Below are 27941 nucleotides of genomic sequence, written 5' to 3' on the forward strand. Positions count from 1 at the left end.
ATCCCCTTTGAATAATAAATAATGAAATGAATTGCACGCGGTGCTTTTTGTTTCTGCTGCTGCAGGTGCGTGCGAGCTGGAGATGAATAAAAAGTGAAAAATGTGCCAGAAACAAAACGCCCGAAAAACCATGCGTGGTTTATATTTAGTGCCGGGAATGCAGCCGACTGCTGTTCCTGTGTTGTGGCCCAAACACGACTTAAATTAATTCTCTCAAGTTAGCCCTGACTATTAATTGAGGTTATTCAGACTGCTAAAAATGTTTTCTGAATTTTATTGAAGTATTCTCAAAATTAATTCTGCTTTGTCATTTTGACTGAAGATATGAGGGATCCAAATCGGATTATTTATAATTTTTAACGACACAAACAGTGCATCTTTTTAAATTTTTGGTCATATTTTTAAGGAAAAAATTCAAAATTTATAAAGATTATTAACCCATGAAAAAATTGTTGTTGAATGTTGTTACAAATCATTTGTATGCTTAATTTAAAGTTCATGTTCTATTTTTATTATATTTTAATGGCTAATAATATTTTAGAAAAATATATTCTTTTTTGCTGCTGTTTGAAAGCAATTAAAATCATAAAAATTAAAAAATAATTTATTTTATATATTTTATTATTTTTGTCATATAATTACTTCCGGGGTCAACTTTGTTCACATGATTATTTATAATTCACATTTCAGAAAAAAATCAAATATAATCCAATGGTAGGCATGATAATTGTTATTCTAATTTCCAGAAATCGACTTTACATGTCTGTATGTCTTCTCTTTGCCTTAATAATATTCAAATAAAAAATTCCGATTCTACTGATTGAGAAAAACAAAAAATATTACGTTCCATTCAAGCACCTTTTTTCTATGGAAATACATAAATTTCGTTGCTTAGAGACCAGAAAAAGCTCCACAAGTCTCGCGTCGAGTTGCGGCCGTAACACATTATTCGCCTTCAGAAGCGAGTGGCGAGATTAAATTTATATTTCCCGCTGCCCGCCTCCGCACCCGACGTCGCTTTTTCCTGCGAAAATAATTCGCCCTCGTCGGTGCAAGTTTTGTTTTCTCGGCGGTGCATACGTGAGCTTGCCTTTGTTTTCGTTGAGCAGACGGAATAATTCCTGGCAAAATTAATGACTCCGATGTGACGCACACAAAACTTGGTTCCCGCTCACTTAACTCAGCAGTTTGTTTCCACTCTATGCACTTGAGCCTGCGTAAAGTATTAGCATTTTGTTCGAATATATATTTTTATTTTTAAAATATGTCAAGAGGTTGAAAAAGAAAATTTATTTTTACCCCTTTGCCTCATTTCAGTCTGTTAATTAATTTTTCAATTACTTCCTTGTTGAATTTACACTCGTATTAAATAAGTGCAAGCTTTTCAAGAGGAATTTTTTATACCAGGAAAATATTTTAAAGAGGGGCTTGCTGAACTTATTTTGAGAAGCCGCAACAAGGAAAATAGCTTTAATAAAAAAATCTTCTTTGTTTACATAAATAAAAAAAAATTCTAAATGATATCAAAATATTAAGTACGTGAATAACTGATGTCTTTATTTCACGGATGGTAAAGAGTAAACAAATGATTTTTTGTGGCATCATCAGTACCGCATGACTTGTATTGAATTTCACATTCATTGTCCTCTCGAATTACAAACGGCGCAGTAAATATACTTGATGATATTTATGTATTTATAAAATGAATACTCAATGCTCTCTTCTTCTCACATCAATTCAACAGAATGACGAGCTTTAATAATTTTGCGTTGAATAGAAAATTAATCAAACTCGAATAAATTAAATTTTCGGCAGCGTCGAAGAGAAAGGCGTGAAAAGTGACAGCAAATGTCAGCGCTCGGAATCATTACAATAGCAGGGAGTCGGGCCAACTTGACGTGTTCGAAGGGAGAAGTTATTCCTCAAGAGCCGTAAAAGAGGGTGCTTCTGTTCGTTGGTGCTCGCGGCGAAAATAAGACGCGGATTTATTTGCATCCCCCAAATCCCCGAGCCTTTTAAAATCCTGCTGCTCGAGTCGGGGATCAGCAGGCGTGCTCGTAAATTACTGCGAATATGCTATCGGCCCATAAAGGAAGAGGATACTCATTTTTATATATGCGTCATGCCTTTTGGCGCGGCCAAATTAGCCGGCTGACTTTTACGTCGGCATGTTTTACGCGCCCACTTTTGCGGATGAAATTCTTCGTCGTCGCTCCTCCAATGGAAAGAAAGCAGCAAAGGAAGCAGCGGTTGAGGCGAATGTGACTCAGGCTGCGAATATTTTTTTTCACTCCTTTTGATATTCACTGCGGATGGAAAGTTAAAAAGCGCGAGAAATCAGGAGAAAAAAATTTTTGCGGCTTAAAAGATAATGCAAAAATTAAAATATAGATCTAAATTTTATTTTTGTTACGTTTCACCTAAGCTTAAAATATTTTTGTAATAATTGGTACAAATATAAACAATTTATTTTCCATATATTACTAATAGGAAAAAATTTCTTTAAGGTTGAGAAAACATTGGCCACTTTTCAGCAAAATAACCAAAATTATTATTTTTATTATTGGAGTTGTAATGTGGAATCTTTTGGCACTCAAGGAGTTAACATTGCGATGGATAAAATTCTAGTATCCTCAGTGAAGATGAAAAGCTATTTAGAGTTAAAGCTGCATAATTAATGTTTAAGGTCATGTTCCGGACTAGTAATCAATGAACTAGTAAATTTATAATAAGAATAATCATTAGCCACAAAAAGTGGTTGTAGAGAACTGCAGTATATGTTATGTTAATCTTCCGTCAGTTGAAAAATGATACTATTATACATTATATTATATATAAATAATATAGGAAGAAAAACATAAAAAAATTGTTAAAGATAAACAATATTAAAATCTGCATTAGCCTTATAATGACCAACACGGTAGAAAATAAATTTTATTAACGTAAGATATAAAAATGTTGCAAATTCATTAAAATTATGTTTACAATTTCAAAATATATTTTAATAAAATTATAATAATAATTTTAAATTAACACTTGCTTAACACAAGTGAAGAAATTTTTGAACATTAAAAAAGGCGGTATATGAAAATCATAAAAAATAAATATTGAAAAAAGCGTCTATTTGATTATTTTCGAACCCCCTCTGTCCATTTTCTTTGGTAAAAAGAAGTGATTCGTCAAAAATTTTTGGAGAAAAAAATAGATTGATCAAAATAATAAATTTGAAATTTTATTTCACTTGCATGAAATTTAACAAAATGAATCTCTAAAAATGAGTCTGGGAAATATATTTTATTTGAAAAAAAAAACCTTTTGTAGAAATTGGAGCTTTTAAAGTCGCATGCATCTGCAAAAAATTATTATTTTAGTGCGTGTAATTCATTACAATAATTAATTTTCAATTTACTTAATTTTCAGAACTCCTCCAATCTTAAACGTTTTTGGTCGTTCATTTCTCTTCTTGGTCTGCACCGCAGCGTGACACCATGAATTATATTTTTTGTGCTGCCACAGTCGCTCCCACTTGGAAAAAAGTCCGAAAACATCGACAGAATGATAATCGTTATTTATGTCTCCCCTGCATGTTTGCCCTTCCCTTTGTACGATAACTTGCGACTCTTGCGAGGACCAACATGTTTTATTTATGAATTGGCCGATGCGAGAGAGAAAGAGACAAGGCAAACTAAAAAAAAATAAATATAAAAAAGCAGAGAGCATTTCTCTAGTGCGGAGAGATGATCGCGAAGCGATGTATCTTTTCCTCGCCGGCAGGCAGCAGCGCAAAAACTCGTATTCTGACTGACTGGCAGAGTGAACGGAGCTCGAAGGCAACTTTTCAATTTTCTGCACTTCACTGCCGGCCGAGCTTTGGGTGAACTCTAAAGTTTTTATTGCGCCCCGGGAGTTTTATTACTGAGTGAAAATCGAGTTAGGTGCTTTTTTGAATGGATAAAAAATGATCCCCAAAATTTACAACATCTGCATAGTGAAAAATTGAGCTACTTTTTTCTATTATGAAAGTCGTAAATATTCTTTTGGTGAGGGTGCGGACGGAAACAAACAAAACTAATGCACGCGATCTTATTCATTTCTGACGCTACATGAAAGTTTCGAAGAATAAATTATTAAAAAAAAATCCTTTTGATATTTTATAATTTGCTACAGAATTTCCATGGATTTCTGCTGCATTCAAAATATGTTGTTACACTAAAAATATTTTAATTTTTTACCTTATCTAAAAAACAATATTTTCTGCAACTAGTTCAAACCTTTTTTAGATTTTTTCACAAGGGTCTATCTTCAGGATATGAGTGTTCAGAAATTTCCGCCTCACTCAGCTCAAGGTTCACTTGACAGAGAAATTTAATAACTTCCATATTTTCTTTCTTTTGTCCACGCTATCACGTTCACTGTGTGTCTCTCTCTAACAATATATATGTGAATCTGTCTTCAAACGTAAAAGTCGCAAGGGCGTGTTATAACTGCGAGCTGAAATCGAACCTCATCTTCTCGGTGGTGTGAGTGCGCGCCAGCAGTAAATTGAGCCAAGTTTGCAGTCGCTGGAGAGAAGCCCTTCAGAGACCCCTTTCTGTTAATAACCAGCGCGTTTTATTGCAAACACGGCCAACGACTTTGATCCGCCGAGAGAGCGGAGGAACGCATTATTGCGCGCAGATACGCCGTGGCTATTACCGTTATTGCTCTGGTTTACGTACAAATATGCATGTGTACCCCTTTTCCTACACCCCCGCACCCTTCACTGGCGCCTGGATTGCAGCCAACTTTGATAGGGGCTCGCAATTTTGCCAAGTCTGGCAACTCTTTGTGCTTCCCGATTAGAAAAAAAGCTGTTAAGTGGCGAAAAATTCTGCGATTTTTGGTCATTTTCTTGTTCTTATTCTGCAATTTTGCTGATTCGCGTGGAACAAATTGGCAAAAATGTTGCATACAACTTTTGAATGAGACCCTATGTAGTTTGGTTTTCAACATTGCTAGGTTCAACAGTCTCATATTTATTGTCTCATTATCTTAAGAGGCTTTCTATGTAAAGAATTAATGTGTTTCAATAAGCTCAAGGTTGGATTATGGACAATTATTTTCATTGGACATCAGTATTTATTTGACTGTAAAGCCAGCCAAAAATTATGACTTTCATTTTTAATTCATGTCGGAATACGAGGAGGGAAGTGCCGAGTAAAACCCCCACATTCAAGAAATTAAAGAAAAGTTGTTTGATTCTGATTTTAATTATTTAAAAAATATTAATTTCATGACAAATCCCTATGTAACGATATATGGGATTAAATTAAATTAAAAATTTTCGCAACATAAACTATGGATTAAAGGTAACTCAAAGTAACTGTGCTAATGTTATAAAATTTATATGCACATTTAATTTATATAATGAAATTTGAAAAAAATATTTTTTTACATAAATGTAATTTGATTAATTTTTAAATAATATTTTGTCTTCGTTATTAAATGAAATTAAAATAAATTTTAATTATTTAAATTTTATGTTTCAGATTTTTTATATTTAAAACTTTCGGTGTACTTGAAAGATTTGAAAGATTGGCGCGGAGAAATTCAAGCTGATTTTATTTAAGAATTTGATGCTGTTTTTGAGACGCCCAGATTTTCATAGGAAGGCTTTAGAAACGTTCCATGTTTTTTTTAAGCTGCAGCTTACCTGCAGCTTACTATAATGTATCTGTTCATCTTTGTAGATTACTCACAAAATAACCATTAATTCAGTTTAATTTCCAAGTAGTTCTTCTATGATGTCTTTGGAGAATTTTATGAAATTATTGCAATCATTGGAATTTAATGAAATTTGATTCGATTCTGTTCACGGTTTAATTCCGAGTTTGGAGAGCAACGTTTCATCATTCATCAATAATTCTTAATTATAGAAATATCTTGTTGCACATCTAAACTAATCCATTTCTTTTGCAATCGATATTACATGACATAATATATTTAGTTATCTGCGAGAGCAGGTTTTTCTTCGATTGCAATTCAACTTTCCACTTCATACATTTATTTACGGTTGAAAACAAACGTATTGCTTTTTCAAAGAGAAAGAAAAACGAGCCACAATCAAAAGTTTCACGGCCTGAGCAAAGAAGGTTCTGGCGTTGCACATATATGGGTGCTATCAAGTATAACATGCGAGCTAGAGAGAGAATTTGCTCGCCAGGTTTCATTGCCCGCCACAAACGCCGACCAAACAACAAACACGGCGAAATAACCCTCCGAAGTGGCGGCGGCGGCCTCTCGCGAACGCGTTTAACTTTTAATGAGCGCATTTGCAGATGCGGCAATAATTTCTTGAGCCGAGCCACCACAGCTCTCGATTTATTTATTATTCACAAGTTTTGTGCGCTCGTACGAGAGCTGATTTCGAGGAGGAAAGCAATTACTTGGCCCCGAGGGCGCTAAATCGCGGTGGGAGAGTTAATGGCCATTTTTATTTGTCAGCGTGTTGTGTGCTGCTGCCGGCGATAAATAACTTCTCAGCGGCTAATGATAATAGGAGGGAAAGGGTTGATCCATTTGCATACGATTAGATGCTATCGCTGATCTATTTTCGCCGAGCAAACAAAGCACGCGATATTGATATTCGTGGTCATTTCAAATGAATATCCCTTTTTGTGCTCCACATGTGTTGTTCACGCCAACAAACTATACAATTGTTTTTTTTTTACACTTTAATGAAGTAATATGAATGATTATTTTAAAATCATATTAAACCAGCAGGTTTACAACAACAATGGCGACTCCATTCTTGAGTTTTGGCAAGAAATATTGACTGGATTCAACTAAGGTGGAAAAGGTGTCTTCTTCATTGAAATTAAATTTCAACAAAATATTCTTTTTAAGTTCCAACATAAATTAAAATGAAAATCTAGCATATTTTTTTTATAATTTTGTTTTGTCAAATAATATTGGTGAAATATGATAGCTCGTTTAGTAATTTGGAGGTAATTTTAATAAAATATTACAAATTTTGTCCCATTAATCACAGCTAATTATCGCCGTGAATAACCTATATAATATTGTAAATACCAACATGGAAATTAATTTGTGTCAAAATAACTTGCGTCAATTTTAACTAATGAGAGTCGTCAAAATTTGAGCGCAAAATAAAAACAGGAAAATAATTTTAAATTCAATTAGCGAATCAAGTTGCAAAAAATATTTTTAATTTTGTTTTGATTGTTCTGTGACCATTGAATAAATAATTTTGAAACACAGGCAGCAAAAAGTTCTTTGTTTAGAGTTTTTTAGTATTCCACATTGGCCATTTCAAAGCAAATTTATACAATTACAGGTAGATTTATGGAGGTAGAAGAATTCACTCGCATAATTACTTAGTTTCATAACAAATCAGGGCTATATGAATTAAAAATATGTATATTTATAGCACTAAAACCCTAAGGAACCCACGAGTTTTCTTGAGCTCAAAGGCAAACACAACGGACCAGATCCATCTGTAATAGCTATCAATGTTCAAAGCAAACGACTTCTGAGAAAAGTCTATCATTAATTTTTTTAAATATTACGTTGACAGAGAAAAATTTTAGCCTTGAAAAATCTGGAAGCCATTAAGAAATCGGCCAGGAAATTTTATACAATTTAAATGTTCTCAAAGCTAGAAATTTTATTTCCTTTTCTGCACTAGTTTGGAAGAAAATCTTTTCTTTGTTGAAAATTCAAAATGATTTTTGTATGGATGTCAATAATAGAACGTTTGTAACATACTTTCCTGTTAAATTCTCAATAGAATTGAAAAAAATGAAGTAATTAATTTTGTGATAAAATTGCGAAATGTACATATTTCAAGGTACGATGGAGCCATAATATCATAATTTGTTTTTCCACTTGAGGATATCTTTTGTTAAATCGGCTGAAAACCCCTGGATGTTTTAATTCGGCGTTTTTAATCCACGGACGTAACACGTCGGAGTGTTTAACCGGCGGAAGCGTTAAATTGGATTAACCTGGTGTAAAATCATAGCCGTGGAAACGATCGCGCGCCTAACGAGAATAAGCGCCGAACCACCCGCACGCTGCGAACGAAGCAGCGATTTTTCTCCCAATTGTAGAGCTCGCAAAACAGGCGGAGGCGAAAGGGCGCTCTATTGATTCGCGAGAGACGGCGCGCTATCAATTCGCACCCAGATGCCGGTCGCGACCCGTCGTCGAGTTCAAATATAATGTGCAAATTCAGGCGCTTGAAGCAAATTTGACTTACGGCAAGTAGTCTTTGCTTGGGCTGGATATTGTTCTAATTTGGTACTAAACCCTTTTTAGTTTTTCTCTATTACATTTATTTTTTAATTTTATTTTTCTAATATTAAAAAAAAAAAAAGGTGTGGAAATTTAATTAGGAGAGCAATTTAGGTAGTATTTTTTTCGGAACTTTTCCCATACTATAAAATTCTTAAAATCATTTACTTTAAATTTGAAGATTAAAGCGATGTGTTTTTAAAACTTTTAATTTATAACAATGGTGTAATACATCGCGGTAATTGAATTCCAGTTAATTAAAGGAAAAAAGTATGTTTGATCACTTTGTTAGCTACATATTTGCAACTACATATGCGACTGAATTAGAAAACATTGATAAATTATCAGTTTGCTTAAAATTAACCATTTTGATTTGAAAATAATACAATTAGATTTTAGAAAAAGCCCTAATTTCGTATGAATTAAATTGAATTATTTAGCTTTTTAAGCGAGCTCTACTCTATTCAGAGTTTTATCTTTCTTAGAGACCCGAAACTGATTTAAAACTCCCTATTTCATGCTTGTTTGACGTTATCTTGCTCCAAAATAAATTATCGAAACCGTTTTTTAGTCATATCTCATTGTTGAATGTCGGTACTCACGATTTTTTTGGAAGTCCAGGGCGTCGTCGGGGGTGGCGAGTGCGGCACCACCTGCCACCAGCAACAGCAGCCAGAGCATCGCGTGTGCACCAGCCATTGTCTTCGTCAAGCTGCAGCCAGATGCCACGGCCAGGTCTACACTTTCATTGTCCTCGCTGCAGTTTTCAGCGCGCGGTACACGATCTAGTTAATCACGCCCACCACAACTGGAACAAAGAGACGTTATTTTGAGTGTGGTTAAGCGCAAAACTGGCAGTTACATCGTGATTTATCATCATCAACACGAAAGTTGTGTATGAAATATAAAAATCAAAATTTTCCATTTTAAAATCAAGTAAAACCAGAGTTTTCACGAATCAATATCGTAAACCTTTAGACTGAAAGTTGAAAGTTGATTTTAAGTATGATCTATTTGGGCAGTAGTTTCCTAAGGATAAATCAATATAGACACTTTGCAACTATATGGGCAACTTAATTGATAGAGGGAGAAGAAATGAGCTACATTAAGAAACAAAAATTTTGTTACAAAATTGAGAAACTTGGGCACTCAAGGAAAAGTTAATGTATAGACAACTAGAATTTGTCCTCATCAAAAACCTCAACTTATATATTTTAATTTGGAATAAAACCTTAATCAGCACATTCTTCTTCAATATATTTTCATACCATCTATTTCTTTCCTTTCATAATTTTTTTTCATACTCTGTCATTTCAACTTTGAAAATATTTCTCAATTTTGACTATTTTTATCCCTCTCGATAAATTTTTATTTCCACTTATCTCTCCATCTTTGCAACACTTTGCAAAATAAATGTTACCAGTGGGACAAATAAACAACATGAAAAAATTATAATCAATGGAAAATACTAACTTTTTTTCTCATTAAATAGAAGCATATTTCTTCAACCCATACTGATGTTGTCCCCTTGTTCATTATTCTTGCTCAGTCAAGAAATCCAATTATTACTCTAGGAGTACATAAAATAACGAGCAAGCATCTAGTGCGAACGATACGAGCAAACTCATCATTATACTTTAATCCACCCTGCAACGTGTTCTTCTCATCATTTAGTATAAAAAATAAGGAAAAATATTCAATATCTTTCCTAGAGAGAAGACACAAATATAAGCAATTTAATGATCTTATCACTACAGGCTTGTCATGTTAATAATCTGTTTTTAATTATCTCACTAGGTCACTTGGAAACGATATATTATTGTTGTTTATTGTTTATTCCGGGGTTCTCTATAATAATCAACTTTTGAATCAAGTAATTTTAGTGATCAAATTATTGATTTTTCCGCCAAAAACGCCAAATAATTTGACAACAATTTGATATAAACTGGTCATTAAATTTTCATTGGGGAAATTGGCCAAAATTTGTCACAATTACGAACAAAAAGAGCGGATATTTTTTTTAGATGTTGACTACAAATTTGAAATATTTTATACTCCTCCTAAAATAAAATAAAAATATAAAACGCACAAGCCAACCTTTCATCTATGATATCACGTAATGTGCATATTGACCTATTTCGCCTCAGAATAAAAAAAAAAACTAAAGATCGGGGACACACGCTTGATTTTGCACGCGACCGCAGTACAAAAGTTAGATATAAATGTATATAGGAATAATTTGCATGTATGATACGTCGTCGACGCGGCACCATGATGAAATGATATTTTGACAGTCTCTCTCTCTCTCTTTCTCCCCATTCTTTTTTCGCTCGGCTGCCGCTTTTTTGCGGGCCGCGCATGCAAAGTACGACGGGCTCCAGAGAAGTCGGTCGCTCTCCCGGGGGCTAACGTGTCACACACAGCGCCCGGGAAAATTATTTTAGATAATCCTATTTTACTTGGTGTCATTCAATCCGCCCCTCGGCGTAATGTATTCCTTCCACCGCCGGCGCGCATGTGTATTGTTATTAAGGTTTTAATCCCGAATTAGGCGCCCAACGCTCGTCGTTGCGGTATATCAAGTGAATTCATCAAGCCGAATTCATCTCTGCCTAGGATAGATTAGGCCGCAGTCGTAGGCCTTGAGAGTGGATTCATATAAGGAGCTGTGTTTCTCATCACAACGGAGGCGCAGCTTCTGTTCTAATTCAAGCTTTGCAGACGTGGCTTTTATGATGTAAATAAATTAAAGTTGATTTTGAATTATTGGTTACATTCAAATTTTCAATGCCGCACATTTTTTTAATATTAATGTAAGTTAAAATATTATAAAATAACTTCATAAAGCAACCACATCTTCAGGATTTTACATTTAGTTTTTTTAAGTGAATAATTTTCCATAGTTATAAGTTTTTATTAATTTAGTTTAATGAAAATTGACAGATTTATTAAATTTCAAATTAATTTATATAAATTTAATCTTCCACACTTAAAATTAAATTCATCAATAATAATAATTAATCTGTGATCTTATTCTCATTATTTAAATGAGGAATTATTGAATGCAACAAAGGAAAAACTTTTATCATCTCCATCTATCTGTGTGAATAACATATTACAATAGCCCTGCATTAGCAATTAAAATCCTTTCATTGAGTTGCATGTCGCTGCGGGTCCTTTTAAATGGGCTAAATCCATATCTGGTCTGGTAGCAATTCGGCTAAATCCAAAAAGAGCTATAAAGCAAATTGGCTAAATCCACATTTGACCAAAAACGCGTTTGCTTTTGTAATTGGTTCATTTTCACCTTATGGTTCACTAAATATCATTAGATGGCCAAGTTCATATGGCAATATGGGTGGGAAATGTGCCTGATGATGTGCAGTGGTTATGCAGCCATGCCGTACACCGTCGATTTTTGATGCGTAATATTATGACTTTTGGTATTTCTGGTTCTGTTTATTCAAATTTAATAATCTTGGCATCGTTTGAAAGCTTATTTAAAGATTTAATACCAACTTATCAAGAAATGAATAGCGGCACGATCAAGTAATAACCAGTAATTACATAATTAAACTAAATTACTCCAATATTAAGTGGCATTCTTTTCAACAAGCTGCATGCTGATTTGCTTTGCACCACTATTTATTTGTTAAAAAATACTATTCTATATCTGAAGTAGCACAGAAGAACTTGAAAATTATCAATAATGGAATAATAGTATAACAAATACACACAAAAATCGATCAACCAATAATAAATTACAGACCTGTTGAAAATGAATTATCATTGTTAAAAAAGACTGCTCAATTGAATAAAAATGAAATTAGATATTTTAAAGCAGTAAATTTAATTTTAGATACATGCTAAAATCCACAAATAATTAAAATTCCGCCGAAAATTTGTTTTCTTTGTTTGATCTCTTTCTCTGTTTTAATCACTCGTACTACTCGAAGCAAACTAAGCAGGTTTTTTCGACGAAGCTCGTTAAAATATTTGTTGTTCTTTTTGTGTTTAAGTATTAATAAAAATTAATAAAATAATAAAACATCATTACATCTGATTACATCACCATGAAATTAATGTTAAATAATATATTATTAATAACCGTTAAAAACTATTTTTAAAAATACTATGAAATTATTTTTAAAAATTTTATCCATTTATTTTATTTAAATTCCATTTAAAAAATTCTCAATTTTAAATGAAAAAAAAAGATTTATTAAATAATAGATTTTACTGCACAAGATTTTAATATACAAATTTATAATCTATATTGTCATTATAACTATTTTTGGATTTTTTTAAGTTTGAAAAATCTTCTAATTAATTAGCTACAACAATTTCTAAGTTCTAGCAATGAACAATAATTTTGAATTTAATATTATTATTATCATTGTTTATTCTTCACAAGTAGTCATACATGAAATCAAAAAAAAAATGTGAAGAAACGGCAGCACCTCTGGCGAACACGTCGCTAAAACGCGAAGCCTCAAGAGAGGTCCGCGCCGAGATGGGCCGCGAGCTAATTAATTATCACAAATAAAGAGAATCACTAAAATTGCTGCTGCCACACAAAGTTTTTGCACAAGGAAGGGAATTGTTGTGCAGAACAGTCTTTCAGGTTGGGTGGCAGGTCAAATAAGTTTTGAGAAAAAAATTATCTGCTTAATTTTAGATGAAAAGTACACAGGACAGTTAAAAATTATCCTATAAATAAAGACAGGAGGTATACCTAGTGCACACCTATTGGAAATAAAAGTGAAGAGAATTTTGCCAAAAAAAAGATACAGCGGGCAATAATGAGCAATAATTTTCAAGCGGGACCTTGTATATCACTGATTTTTAGTAAAAATAATAATTAAAGATTTTTAATATTCATGAGACGTAAATGAAAGTTAAGAAATGTTAAAATTAATTAAATTAAATTTATTATATTCACCGATATTATAATTAAAATCATAATAATGAGCGATATGAGTTCATTTATTATAGATATACAAATTGAAGTAAATCGACAAGATTGGACAAGATGATACCCAAAATAATGTTAAAATTTATTTTTTCTTAAAACATTCATTGTAAATTTGTATATTTGTTGCCTGCAACAGTAAAAGCAACATTTTATATTTAAATCAATAATTTTATTGGGCTTTGTCAACCCCATTTTAGGTTCCCATTAAACAAATTATTAGTTTGAAATCAATTTAATGTTGCAAAAATATTATTTATGATGTCCTTAAACATAATATAAATGATTGCTACAACCGCGCACAAGGGTTCTGATTTAATTCAGTGTTTTCTTCCTGCTGAAAAGTTTGAAAAAGTGGATTTAGCTCATTTGCTAGCTGACCAACCATGGATTTAGCCAATTTGCTACCTGACCGGGTATGGATTTAGCCCATTTAAAAGGACCCGCAGCGATGTGTAATATTTCAAAGTCAAAACAGGTGTTGCGTGAATGTTTTAGTTATTTTTAATCTCTGCCATCACAATTCATTAAGCGTAGTTTTAAACTTAATTTCTTAAGACAAAATCTCTAAATTTCTGAGTTTTAAAAACGGGTTGTTGGATGTTTCGAATAGGGTCTTGGAATAAAAATGACGTTTTTTGCTATTTATAATTTATAATTTAAGTTTGATAGATGTATTGATGTAAGATTTTGTTGTGTTTCAAAGGTACCGTATGACCGGAGTTTAAAAATGATAAGTGCTCTGAAACTACTTTTTACAAGAAACAATTTGTTTTCTTTAATTTTTTAACCATTATTTTATCATAACAATTTGACAAATACCCAACAGTAAAAAGTGCAGTTCATAAAAATATTAAATTAATTTTTATATTTTGTGATTTAAGAGCAACAATTGGAGTTGCAATTGTAATTTTTTTACCATTATTTAATAATTTGATCAATATTGAATTAGATGTTAATGTTTAAGTCCTATAAAAGTCAAGAGATCTGAGATAATATCTTATATTCTTCAGTCCGAGCGATGAGAAATAATTTATAGATTTAATTACACACTTTTTCTAATAATCCCTCATTCTTTTCATAATATTATTTTTATATGGAGATCCACCCCATCCCATATTTGGAAAAATATTGATATTGCACAAAAAATCATTATGATGACGATAAAAGCCTCCATAATAAACGACTTTAATAAGGCAAAAGATTGATTTGAATGGAAGCATTTTTCTTCTGAAGTAGAGAATTTACCTCCTACCTGTATATCAAAATGCCTTGAAGCAATCACACAAATCTCCTCTTTCATGAGTCTTCTCTTTGTGTCCCTGATGGAAAAGGTATATATAGACGGAGAGAGCATTTATGAATGTTAGTGCGGTGGCGCAACAAAGGTTTCCAAATAATGGACGAGAGAAATAAGATATCCTTCCGAAGAGAAGATGGGCTTAAGCGGGCTTATCCCCTTCTTCGACGTTGTATAATAATAATGGTCACCTTTCCCTGTGCGACCCCGGCCGATGCAAGATGTTTGTCCTTTAAGCGCGTCTCGTCGGGGTGCGGTGTTGAAAATGCGTCGGCTCTAATTAAACCGCACACGACGCATTTCGATTTAATCAACTAGACGCACGCGTCGTCTTTCCATCGTGCTTGGATCGGGGGTTCCAATTATTATCCTTTGCGAAAGTGTGCGGAGCGATTCAATCACGTGATTGATGCTTTCGAGCCGAGAGCCAAGTGCTTTTCTCTGTTTTGCAGAATAAATTAGTGCGCTGCCAAGAGAACAATGGACGGAAATTTGCAGAACCAAGTATTAATTATAAAATCAATCAAATTACAATCGGGAGATTTCATTGATAATTTTGCGGACTGCTCCGAACTAGAAGAAGACTAATTTACTAAATGGCAAGAAAGTTTTTAAAATTTTCATAAAATAAAGCAAAAACAATTTTTAACTGTGTAATTAATATTGGAATCCTTTCAAAAAATGCTATACACGATTCATTATATTTATTCCTTTTAAGACTTTATGGATCTTAAAATGTATATAAAATTTATTTTTTGGCAGTTATTGTTTTTTCTTATTAATAATTGTTAGCTGCATCACATATTGTGAACAAATTACTTACAAACCTGTTGCAAACTTCAATGAAAGTACTTTTAAGAACAATAAATAGATTTTTTTTTTTAATTAGTTGGTTCCTGGTTTTTGTATAATTAAATCACCATCGTCATAAATTTAAGAAAAATTATTATACCTGATTTTTAAGAGGTTTTACTGAAATTGTGCGAAAAAAAACTTGCCTTTAGAGAATGGAATACAGAAACACAAACTAGTAAAAATTTGGAAAGTTTTTCTGAAATAATTTTACTGCCATGAAATTAAAAAAAACTGACTCGCCAAAAAAGCATTTTGAGACTTTTTGTGCTTCATAAAACGACTTTATGCCTTGGACTGTTCAAATAAAATTATAGCTTATCTTATAACTATTGCTTCTGTTGTTCCATTCCATTTTCAACGTGCTTAAACATTAACTGAAGTGTTTTAAAAAAGAAAATTTCACATGTTAAGAGAGTAAATCCACAGTATAAAAATATCTTAAATATTTCATCAGATCAATTTAGTATTCACACGATTCAAATGAACTGGTTTCGTGCAAAAGAAATAAAAATAATTTATGGAATATACATTACTAATTGCATCAATTCTAAAAAAATTTCTGGAATTTATGAACGCTGATTTAACTGATGTTGACGGCATAATAAATACATAATCAACAAGGAAAACCTTTTATGCAAGGTGCAATTATAAAACAAGCATTTTTTTTTTGCACGTGCACTTCCATATTAATGTCAAACGTGTGCTCTTATTTGCCGTCGCGAAGCAAGTAGCATGTTTGTTTCTTGTAATTTGATGCACGCCGAGCACGCAACCCATTAGCCTGTAATGGTGCCGAGAGCGGAAAGCCGAGAGATGCAAAAACACTCGCGCAGGCCCTGCATCATTATCTGCTTGCTCGAGTCGCACAAGAGAGGCGAGCATCAATTTTTACGTGGCGCCTCGATCTCAATAGGGCTGCAGGCGTTTTCCGATAAACACCACTTTATTTCGTGTCCCGGCCGGGTAATCGTGATCTTTTAACCGCAGCCAGCCGAGTTCCCCGAGGTCTGCCGGCGTTGAGCGGCCGCGTTATTGATCACAATTGTGTGTGTGTTGTGTGCATCGGAACACAGACAAGAGTCTGCGAGAGAGAGAACCGCACAAGGAGAATTAAGAGCGGGACAGTTTTATGGCCAGCAGAACGAATTTATATGAAAGCGCGCAGCGTGAGGTATTAAATCGTCACTACTTTTTATAAAAGCAGCGCTTTCTTATTCTGCTGCTGTGGATTAAATGAATTTTTATATTGGACTTTGCGAGACCGGTTTTCTCATTCAATTTTGAAACTGGAGGTTTCAATTTTGAAACAGAAACAGTTGAATTATCAGGATGAAAATCAAAATATTTAAAAATAAAAGTTTTCACTTCTTCACGAAAAAAAGTTTCAATGAAGGTTCACCTTTTCCCAAGATAAAATCATTTAAAATTTAAAGAGCAAGTTCTATTTGATCGAAATCGAGATTTAATTTGGCAGAAAATAAACCTTAAACTTAATTGCCTCTGTTAATCTTTTGGAATGCGAGTTTCACCACCGCAATTTAGACTCCAGTCATGAAATTATATGTATATTTGGAATAAAATCAAGAATAAAAATTTTTAATTCTATAGAAGGCCTTCAAAATATCATTTTTTTCCCGGACTGATAACAAAAAATAAATTACATGTTTATTATTTTCGTTATATATAAGACTGAATTCCGTCACGCAGCTCTATACAAATTCATAAATTCGTCAATGTTTATGTGCCGTAGAGGAATAAAATATTTAACTTGTTACAACGGAAAATTATTAAAGAGAATTATTTTCACCGGCTAAATAAATAAAACGAAAGGCAAATGAAAACCCACATATCGGAAAACGAATTGTGCACTTTGCCAGCGTCACGAGAACCGACACTTGGAATTAAATCAACAAAACGAATACACGGCCGGATTGAATCAAAACACGTCACACCGATTTCCCAGCAGTGAATTTTCAACCAGGCAATAAATTACGGGCGGCGCGATCGCCCATATAGGTGAAAAGGTATTCGCTTGTAAATAAATATGTATATGCAGAGGGGTGATTCATGCGGCGAGAGGGAAAATTCCGACCACTCAGCAGCAGGAAGTCCGATTGCATATTTAAATGAATCAAGAATCAGCAGCATGCAATCATAATTTACGAGCCGAATAAATAAACACACAACGGCGCCCCTTGAACGTATGCACGCCGCCTGGCATTGCTTTCACTGCCCCCAAATAATGTGTGTATTTGCGGCACCAAAATCAATGCTGGCCGACCTGACTCATAATGAGCAGCTCCGTGTTTATTATTTATCGTGCTGTGTCACATTATCTGGCCCGAGAGCCCCGTATCCAATCAAATTTGACCTAAGCTTGACGCAACCCATCGGGGTTGCGAATTTATTTGCAAATATCATCACAAGGTCGCTTTGACTGCAGTATTTGACCGCCCTTGCCAAAAACACAAGCTAGAAATAATTAATTTTCATAAATGAAATTTGATTGATAAAAAAAAATGTTCGCTACAACTTGATTTATAAAAAAATGGGATTTGAAAAAAAGTTCAAAATTTAAGTTAATTTTCTTCATTTTTAAGGATTTTTTAATTTAATCAGGTTTAAATGGCCCTGTAATTAAAAAATAAAAATGACATTAATTTGATATTAAAAGCTATCACAAGTGTGTGTAGAAATGTCCATTAATCATCCGTTGGTAAAAAGCAATTACATGAAAAATGGTGAATATATCCATTTTGATGGAATTAAAAATTCCAAAGCAAACATTGGTGAACAAGAATTATTTCAACAGAAATATTTTTGCAGCTTGTATAGTTGGAGGGCGAATATTTCGCACAATTTCAAACGCTCAGCAAAAACAAAATGCGCAAACGACAAAACAAAAAACTGTGCTGCCCGGACCCGGAAAAAACGTTCTCCAATTCCATAACAGAGAGGACGTGATGTTGGCGGCTCATCAAACGGAGAGTCGAGTGCAAGGGTTAAGCGAGCAATTCATTCGCACCGGCGGCCGGACCAGCATGTGGACGTTATTGCAAAAAGCGGCGGCATCACTCTCGCTCCTGTTGACACTGCCTAGTTCAGACGACACCTGAGGCCGAGAAAAATAAAACACCGGCTGCTGCGGACAAGGGGACGCCGCCAATCTCCAGAAACCACATTTTGGGTCTAATGGTAAAAAGAGAGGTGGCCAAAAAGAGACGATAATATTACTATTTCAGAATGCAATGTTTCGGTAAAAAAAATCTTTAAAACATTTTGTAGCAAGGGATATAACCAAAACCACAAAAAAATTGGGATTTTTCATCAAGTAGAAGATTCTAGATGACTTTAAAACTTCAATTGTTACTTCATAAAAGGTAAATGTTGACTTGCTTAGAAAATTTTAGCTCATTTCCCACAAATAATTAAAAAATGTGATCACCCATTTCCCCATCCTAGCTCAGTAAGAGCTTATAAAAATCTCAAATATTTTCATCATATTTTCAGCTATATTTCCTTGAATTTAACTTAATTTTTATTCAACAAGAAGGTCACACGGATTTAAAAAAAAATATTAAAAATATTTTTCAATGAATATTTATAAAAATTAGGATTTTTACTATTTAAATTTAAATTTAAATATGTTTACCACCTCCCTTAATTAGGAATAAATTAATATGGTCCTTCTTAGGGTCGTCTTTTGCATAATAGATAGAAATCGATTTCTGGAGATTGGCGATGTTCCCTTCGACGAGCTCGGCCGCTGCTACTTCTCACTCTCGGCTGCTGCGATTGCGAGCGATATTGCGGACGGATGACACCCCTTTTTATTGTCAGAGAGGACGTTTTGTCTGAAAGGAGGTGTCTCTCTGCTAGAGCTGTTGATGTGTGCCACACGCGCGCCTACCTACACGACTCAACCAGGGTATAAATATCGATTACAAGCTCAGGCGACGACACACATCCGAGAAAGCAGCTCCGGAAAGAAGCGAGCGCGCGCGGACTCCGGGGTGCCGAATTCGCTTTTGCCTGCCAGGAATCGTCGTTTTATTTATGGCCCGACGCACAATAAACCCACCGCACGCGCGGTTATTCATTTCTTCCCCGTCTCGCGAAACGATCCAAGAGAAAAGGGCGAATTTTCTGCCAATTTTTACCTTTTTGTTTATAGCGAACGTCTTTTCTCTGCTTTTTATTCCTTTTGAAAAGTTTCACGTAATTACTCACAAGGGACGTAACTGACTTCCCACGTGCAGGAATTTTGTGTCAAAGGACTCTGTGCCTCTGCAAATGCATGTCATGTTCTTTGACACTCAAGTGCCTGATATAGCAGCCGCCTACTTTAAGATTTTTGCTTTATAACAAAAGGAGGGTGCACATTAATGTTACATTGTTACATTGAAGACTAAAGAATCAACGGCTTCTTTCTTTTGGAAGGGAAAAAGCAATTTGCCATTGGCATATAATCAAATCAAGTCTTGACAACAATGGCGGTGGTTCAAATTTTCAGTTGTGCTCCAATACGATCGAGGATAATTAATTTTCGTAAGGAGTGAATTTAATTAAATTTCAATAAGACCATTCTTTTTTTATCATAGAGAACGTTTTTAAAACTAACTAAAATTAATCTATATCATGAGAATAATAATAACTCTTAAAATTTTTTTCACAAACCTGTCTATAAAATATTGAATTCAATTAAAAATTTAAATTATTTTATCAACATTATGAATATATGTATTTAACTTTATTTTTAAATTTTAAAAAATTTAACAACAATTATTTGTATATTTACGCAACAGCTCTCATAATATTTAAAACTTTAAATAATATCTTGTAAATTTTATCTTGCGTATAATCCACACGATTTATGCTTCAGTTTTAGTCATCAGTTTTTTATCTTTAAATGACATTATAATTAATCATGAAACCAAAAATATTCTTGTATTATACGATTGTATTTTCCTCGTAATAGGAGTAAAGTTATATCCAGCATTTATAAAAATCAAATAAATATTCGCAAATGAATTGAAGTTTTTTAAACTCGAAAATAGAAAGGTTTGTGATAATGAAATCTTTTGCAAGTTAAGGTGACCAAAACACGAAGATCAAAATCACGTTTAAAATGTCTGTAAGTTTAAACATTATGTTTTGCAAAAATGCACTCTATATCCTTAACTGCTTTTTTATGAATAAGAAGAGAAATTTTAATTAACAAAGATTGAATTCATCCATGGGTAATGGGTATAATTACATATTTAAATTACAAAATTAAAACATCATTAAGATGAGTAAAAAAATTACCCCCCCCCCCCCTGGGCGTACGGTGGGGCGGGAATTTTTTTCTGAATTAAGATTTAAATGCAGAAAAATCATCTTTAGTACAAAATTTGTCATTGATACAAACATATCCTCTTAACAACAACAAGAACGCAAATGATTTTTTGCTATTATTACAAATGTATAAAAATGAACAAAAAAAGGGCATGTTTTTTCCTAACGTTTCTAAACAGGGAAAATGGCCTTATGAACAAGCTGATCCTCAAAAGGCGCTCAAAATAGGACGTCTCGGCGGCGCCGTTGACGTTTTCATGTCAACATTTTTTAATAAAATGCATCATCTTGCGGCTCCCCAGCGTCATTCTTTCCTCATTTCCCGCCTACTTACGGATGAAAGGGGTATTTGCTAAAAGCCTGTCGGGTCGGCAACAAAAAGGGGCGCCCAAAGTGCCAGGGTTCGTGTAATCAGGGCGTTGCGGCAATTTGCACTATTTTATAATCAACTAATAATAAACGTGCGTGTGCCGAGGCAGAAGCGCCGGTGCCAGACGAAATTTACAAACCGACGCAGGCAAAATGTTTGCCCAGAGGATTGTGCGAGAGAGCAAAGAGTGCTGCGAGCTGGATATTCGCCGGGCGAAGAAGAAAAGAAAGGCTGCGTAATGAGACTCGCTGCCGAAAGTACGCAAGAGCTGAGCCTACAAACTTTTTGCTGCCAAAAGTAATAATAAGGGCGCGCGTTTTCTTTCTTTTTTTTTAAGAGTTTGCACACTCTCCGTCTGCCTGGCTTGAATGTTGACGAAAAGCACACAAGATCAAATATTACAACTTCACAACATTTTTTGCCCACCCTTTTAAATCATTTCAATTTGAGTTTAAATGAAACCCACGCCACTTGCAAATTGAGTTGGCGAGCGTTCTTTCCATAATGAACAGAGAACAAAATGTTTTTTAATGTATTTTGCCTTTATTATTAATATATTTTTTTTATTTTTTATCATTATATTGTTTAAATTTTATTCTACATATAAAATCGTAAAAACCACATCATCACAACTATTGCTTGAACATTCATAATTATATTATAATTATATTGAGTTGTTCTATTGTTGCAATTTCTGGAAATTAAATGTACTTGCAGAACATTAGTTCGTCATCAAAACAAAACATTTGCGTTCATTTGGATTGTATGAGGAATTTGCATTAAAATAATTAAATTAACCAGGACAGCATCTAGTGCAAAAACATATTTTGCTTGTTATGCTAATGATTCAAGTCATATATGAATGGATGAGTAACAATACATGCAAATTGGCTCATTCAATAATAAATTGCACTGCAGATGCACACGCCAGGTGCGACCAATATTGAATAAAGCTGGAAATATTACAATGTATGTAATGCTTTTTGAATAGACGGCAGTACACAGACTAGCGATAGAGTAATTTGTTTCTCCAAAAATTCCAATGTTTAGTTGGAAATATTAATTGTCTCGTGATTCATTTTTAAGTAAGAAAAAAGTTTTTAATTCAATAAATTTATAAAATTCTCGACATATTTAAAATTAAATTTAAAGAAGATAAAAAAAAACGCAAAACAGTGGGATAATCTTCTTTTTATGGGCAAAAATAGTTTTTGGGCTCACAATCATCAACAGCAATGATTTTTGTAGGGAATTGAAAAAAAAATTAGTCAAATTAAATTTAATGTTTTTAGTTAAGTAAACTGTTTGTTTTACTTTTAGTAAATTAAAACGAGCGACTCTTACTTAAAAGTGTCCATTAATAACTAAAATTGTAAACATGAATCAATTTGAGTTCAAAAAGCATCGCATTCCCACGAACCACTCTAAAATTAAATTCCAGCAAAAAAACGACCACGAACTTCACATAAAATGTTTTTTTATTTTTCACCGGCTAAAGTGTCAACTTCACCGATAATGTGGTGGTGCGCGACGCGTGCGAACGGCCGCGCCGTGTGATTAGTATGCAGAACCCATTTGGGCATCAAAAATAATAAAACGCTCTCAGGACACTCGTGTCGGCGGCTCTCGCACACACACAAACACAGGTAATAAAAAGCAGCGTCCTGTTGAACCGCTCGCTGATGCAGGAATAAATCATAAATCCCTTCCTCAGCAACAAAATTTTAATGACGCCGCCCTTTTATTATCAGGGTGCTCAGTGGTTGGTATCGCCACACGTGGAGCAGCCATCGGGGCCTGCCTTTGGTGTGGCATTTTTCTCAATCATATTTTTCCTCTTGAATTTCATAAAATTTAATACGAACAGGAAATATTTGGTGCGGAAATAATTAGAACTTGGATATTAATATTCTTTGTGTTATTGTGAGCAGGAAAAGTTAAAGGAAACCCTTTGATGTCATATAAATTTGAAACTTCCCTAAAGTTTCAAATGATGAAAAATAATTCCTTGCAAAACTTGTGCTTATTAAAAATAGAATGATGAACACTCTTTTTTAGGCAACAGTTAATGAGATGAAAAAAAGCAAAAATATACATTTTATGTTACAAAAAAAATTACTTAATAATTATTTGTTTACACAAAGTATTTTGTTGCCGACGATTTTGTATTGTTTAAATAATGTTTTTAAATTAGTATTACAGACATTCAAATTACTTAATGTGGTTATTTTAAATTACAGCCCATACAAAAGACAGCCCTGAATCTCTATCACTTATAAAAGCCTACCTACGCGAGAGGACGAGAGACGGAAAAGGTGTCCATCCAGCACCACTGGCTGCCTGCATCAGGAAACTTCATATTAATTAAAATTTATGAGCAGTTAAAAAATTCAAGTGCGCATTTTTGGAGGCGCGAGAGCGGCACCACTTTTAAAGCTGCTTCTCATTTTAATGAAAAAGCGTCCGAATTTTTTCACACCGGCTGATGATTAATTAAATTTTCATTCCGGATGCTAAAAGCAGAGCAAGCTTTTGCACAGGGGGTGCGAGTTACACACCAATGTTTGCAGAGTGCAATAAAATTAATCCATTTATATTCATAACTGCACGCGTGCTGGCAATAACAATGGTCCTGCTGTGTATGTGGGGGGAAAGGGCAGTTTTCGGATAAATTTTTTTTTAGATTTTTTGCAAGTTTGCACCGATTTTTAGGAAGGTTGGTTTGGTATTCTTTGGCTGCATAATTTTGTGGGTTTAATGTATATTATGAATATATATAATGTTTGTATATGTATGTAATTAAATGCATATATTATTATTATGTATTTTAAGTATGTCTGTTCCATACTTTCATCTAAGCGTCGACATCAGTCGACATGTTGACAATAACTACAGTAAATAAAAATTATTTGTTAAAATATGAGTTGGTTTCTGTTGCAATTGACTACTTAATAAGAATTTAAGAATAAGAATATTTAAATAATATTTAAAAATAAAAATTAGAGAAAAAAATCAACAATATAGTTTTTACTAACAACAAAAAACATAATTAAAATATGGCAATAAGTTACTTCAGATAATTTGGATATTTTAAAAATTTTATTTAGAAATAATAGTTTTACTATTGCATATATTTTTTTTATATCCCTTAAAAATTTAAAAGCTAAATATTGAGTATATTTTCAAAAGAAAACAAAAAGCTATTTATTTAGCTGGTGGCAACAAGCTTTTCGTCTTGAAATGAAAATATTTAACTTTTTTATTTGCTTTTCCTCATAATATGTAATTGCAAACTTTTCTTTTCATTTACATTTTGGCCCTGTCTTCAAAATGAAGGCCCAAGGTAAGTTAGTTGTCAAGTTGCAAAATTTAGCAACACACAAAAAGCGACGAGCGTCTTGGAAGGAATTCCAAAATGAGAATCGCAGTCAGCGCTGATTAAATTGCTCGTCGCTCGCTTCTTATATCAAATTCCTGCCGAGAGATACACGCGAGTTTATTTGTCGTTAGCCGTGTCCATTGAGTTGGAGGGAACTTTTACGACCCGCAGTTTGCGCATGCGAAGAGAACAATTAAACAAAAGTGTCTAATTAGCAAGGGAAAAAAGAGGCGGTGGTGCCGGCTGATAATAAAAGTTGATGTGTTGCTCTTGATATGCCACTTTGCAAGCTCGCACGTCGCCAGAACGCCGTTGCTGGAAGGACGCGAAAAAAAGTCGGTGGCAACTTTTGCAAGTTACCTAATTATGGTTGGCGCGCGTAATGCAGCCGATTGTCAACATTAATCAACAAACGACTCGACAGCACTTTCTGGAGATGAAAAAAGACGACTTTTTATCATTTGCCGGGGGGTTATTGTGTATTGTGCGGACCAGACATCCTTTTGTGCTCTCAGCACTTCTTATCCGACACAGGGGTCGATTGCAAACAAGGTGAAACGTGCAGACGTCCTCTCGAGTATTGATCAGAAATTTATCCGTCAAAAAACAGCCGTCTGCATTAATCAGAAAAGTAATTGACAGAAATAGAGATGAGAAAATGAGAATAGTGGGGGAAAGGAAATTAGGGTAGAAAATTAAATTTACTTTATAAACTCAGATATGTACCATTTTTAGTATAAATAGAGATTACAAAAAAAAAACACCTAAAATCACGTATTTTATTAAAAATCAAATCTATTTCATTACGGTAAATAGCGACATTGAGGCTTTCACATCATGAAATACAAAATTTCGCCTAAACTAACCTATTATTTGAAGAAAAAAACCATTACTATGATCTCTAAGGGATTTTTTTAAATATCTTCCGGAAATATGGTAAAATCACAAGTTAAAAATAAATATAAGGTTAGTCAACTTTCAGTATAGACGGTTATTTGACACAATCTGATTAGTTTCTATCTCAAAAATCTACGCTGCAAACTTTGAAGATTAGTTAAAGAAAGTTACCTAGTTGAATTATAAAATAGTTTGATTCCATTTTAGAACAACCACTCATGGAATGATCTTCAATGAATTTTCAATTTACATTTTAATTTTTTTTTCCTTATGGGGCGAATCAGTGCTTTTCATCTGATTAGTTTTTTTTTTATGAATATTTCTTGAACAATTTATAACTTTTTTCGTCTTTTTTCCTATCAATAAGGGTTCCCTTCTTCTGTGGCATTTCTCTGCGTGCCTCCATGCAACGTATTGATTAACCCTTTTATCCCCGTCGTTGCTGATCTATAAGAAAAAATCTTGTCTGCACGACGGCGCCGATTTTTTTTGCTCGCTTCCTCTGTTAAAGGTTGTTCGCTCGCTCTCCCGACCTTTCGAACTCCCTGCAGAAAAGGACAAAACCTCTCGCGTGGCCCCATTTTTTTCCAGCTGCTCGCCGGAAAATATTTACGAGAGCGCAGGCAGGATTTCACCTCGCCATCCGCGGTACATGTGAGGCATTAATATTTACAAGAGCACCAGCCAGCAGGCGCTGTGGAATTATATATTATATTGTGCGCTACTCTTCTTGCTTGGCATGCAGCTTTGCTTTGCTCTCGATGCACCAACCAGTCGGCCAACCAACGCTCAACTCGTAATTGCAGACCTGCCGCCGGAAAATTGAAAGCACGTCGAGCACTTTGCCGATGCGCAGAGTAGATATGAAAAGTTGATCTGGTTGCAGAAAAGTAATAATGAAATTTTTCTTGCTGTTCAAGTGCCTGTTCTTCAGGTATAAAAGAATATGTTGCTGATCTATAAAAATATGTTTTGCAAATTAAATGGCAATATCGCTAAAAAAATATGGATCGCTACAGATTGAAAATTCAACCGTAACATTTTTCCTGTGAATTTTTTAATTAACTTTAAAAAAATGTAACATTTCATGAAGTAAAAAATTAGTGCCTTAATTCCATATTTTTTTTTCAAAAGGTTAAATTAATAATTTGGCATCAGTTTGCTAATTCCGTACATTCACAGACGAACGACGCAATTTTGCACAATCGACAAAAGCAGCCGCGGCAGCAATTTCGCAAACAAAGAGTAATTGCGGTCCGAACAAGTGATATCATGTGAACGTGTTTTTGGCATTTTTCAAATGACGCTGGCAATTTCGGTACACTCGTCAGTGTAAAACAAGTGTGTGCTTTCCTGGTGGCGAAACCACGCACACACAAAAAAATTGCAATACTAAATTTTCCGGTTTAGAATAAATATCCCAAGAGACGCATCAATTCATCATAACACGAATCTGATATTCCGTCTGGCTTTTGAAATGAGCGGATTTTCATAAAAGAGATCAATACTTGGTTTTTAAGTGGCGCTCCAGTAATTATTTTTATTCTTAAATTTGAATCAGAAAAAAAATTCAAGATTGACATCAAAAAATTCACTCCTACCTCCCAAGGATTGAAAAAAGGTTCATCAAAGGTTCAATTTTCCGCCAAAAGGAATTGAAACTTGAGCACGTTTGGATCTCAATGTCTAGAAATAGTAACTTGACTATTTTGGCAAATTCCAATTTTTCTATTTAAATTAAATTTTATCTTTTCTTTTTATTCAAGAATAAGAAATGTTTCTGGAGACACCCTTTAAATTATTTCCACTCTTGAAGGAGGAAGGCGCGAACGGAAAACGCAATATCACATTAATCACTATGCACGTTATTTAATTTTGTACACGCACAAAAGCGAAACAAGGTGGTGCGGTATGCGCTGGCAATTTAATTAAAGTCCCGCGCTCCATTGTCCCCGACCACACAATGGCGGTTCTCCTTCTCGAGTCGCGCAAAAATCTGCCTAGATCGGTGATTTTCGCGATAAAATGCGGGTGGCGCCTTTTTTACATAATAGAGCGTCGGTCTAATTGCACTGAAGGGGGTTATCGAATGGCTCAATCGTTTCATTTTTTTCTCTCTTGCAGAGAGAAGCGGCGAGAAAAGTCCCTGAAAGAAGAAGAAATCCTGCTTTAATCTGCGGCAATCGCGGGAGGCAATAAAAACCGGTTTGTATAAAAAGCTAATATATATTTAATTTATAATTCGAGCGTTAAACAAAGTAATCCGAGCGAGCGTCAGTGAAAAGTTCTTTTAATTGGACACTGCCGACGCGCATATAAAACCATTATCCTGACTCGCTCGCCGGCACAAATATAATTTCGTTCCGGCCGTCGAATTAGCCGCGCGCTAATCCTGCTTGCTCAATTTCTGTAATTGAATCTGCACACGTGTTTGTGCAGATCTGTCTGGGAATAATTTTCGTGCGATTCAAATGAATCCGAGGGTTGTTTCTGCGCCAGTTCGAGACTAGCTTCGGGCTCATTAGAGTTTAATGAG

At 34.1% G+C, this 27941-nt stretch overlaps 1 protein-coding gene across 1 annotated transcript in view; it reads right to left on the bottom strand.

Moving 5' to 3' along the window:
• LOC132193334 (hemicentin-1-like) overlaps positions 1–27941 on the bottom strand; it is a 161779-nt gene that overhangs the window by 126719 nt on the left and 7119 nt on the right. Inside the window, exon 2 of the mRNA XM_059613940.1 lies at positions 8898–9103. Coding sequence (XP_059469923.1) covers positions 8898–8994 — 97 coding nt within the window. The 5' untranslated portion in view covers positions 8995–9103. The remainder of the gene's footprint in view (positions 1–8897; positions 9104–27941) is intronic.

Source organism: Neocloeon triangulifer, unplaced genomic scaffold, assembly GCF_031216515.1.
Source record: "Neocloeon triangulifer isolate White Clay Creek 2 clone unplaced genomic scaffold, ASM3121651v1 ptg000004l, whole genome shotgun sequence".
Taxonomy (NCBI): domain Eukaryota; kingdom Metazoa; phylum Arthropoda; class Insecta; order Ephemeroptera; family Baetidae; genus Neocloeon; species Neocloeon triangulifer.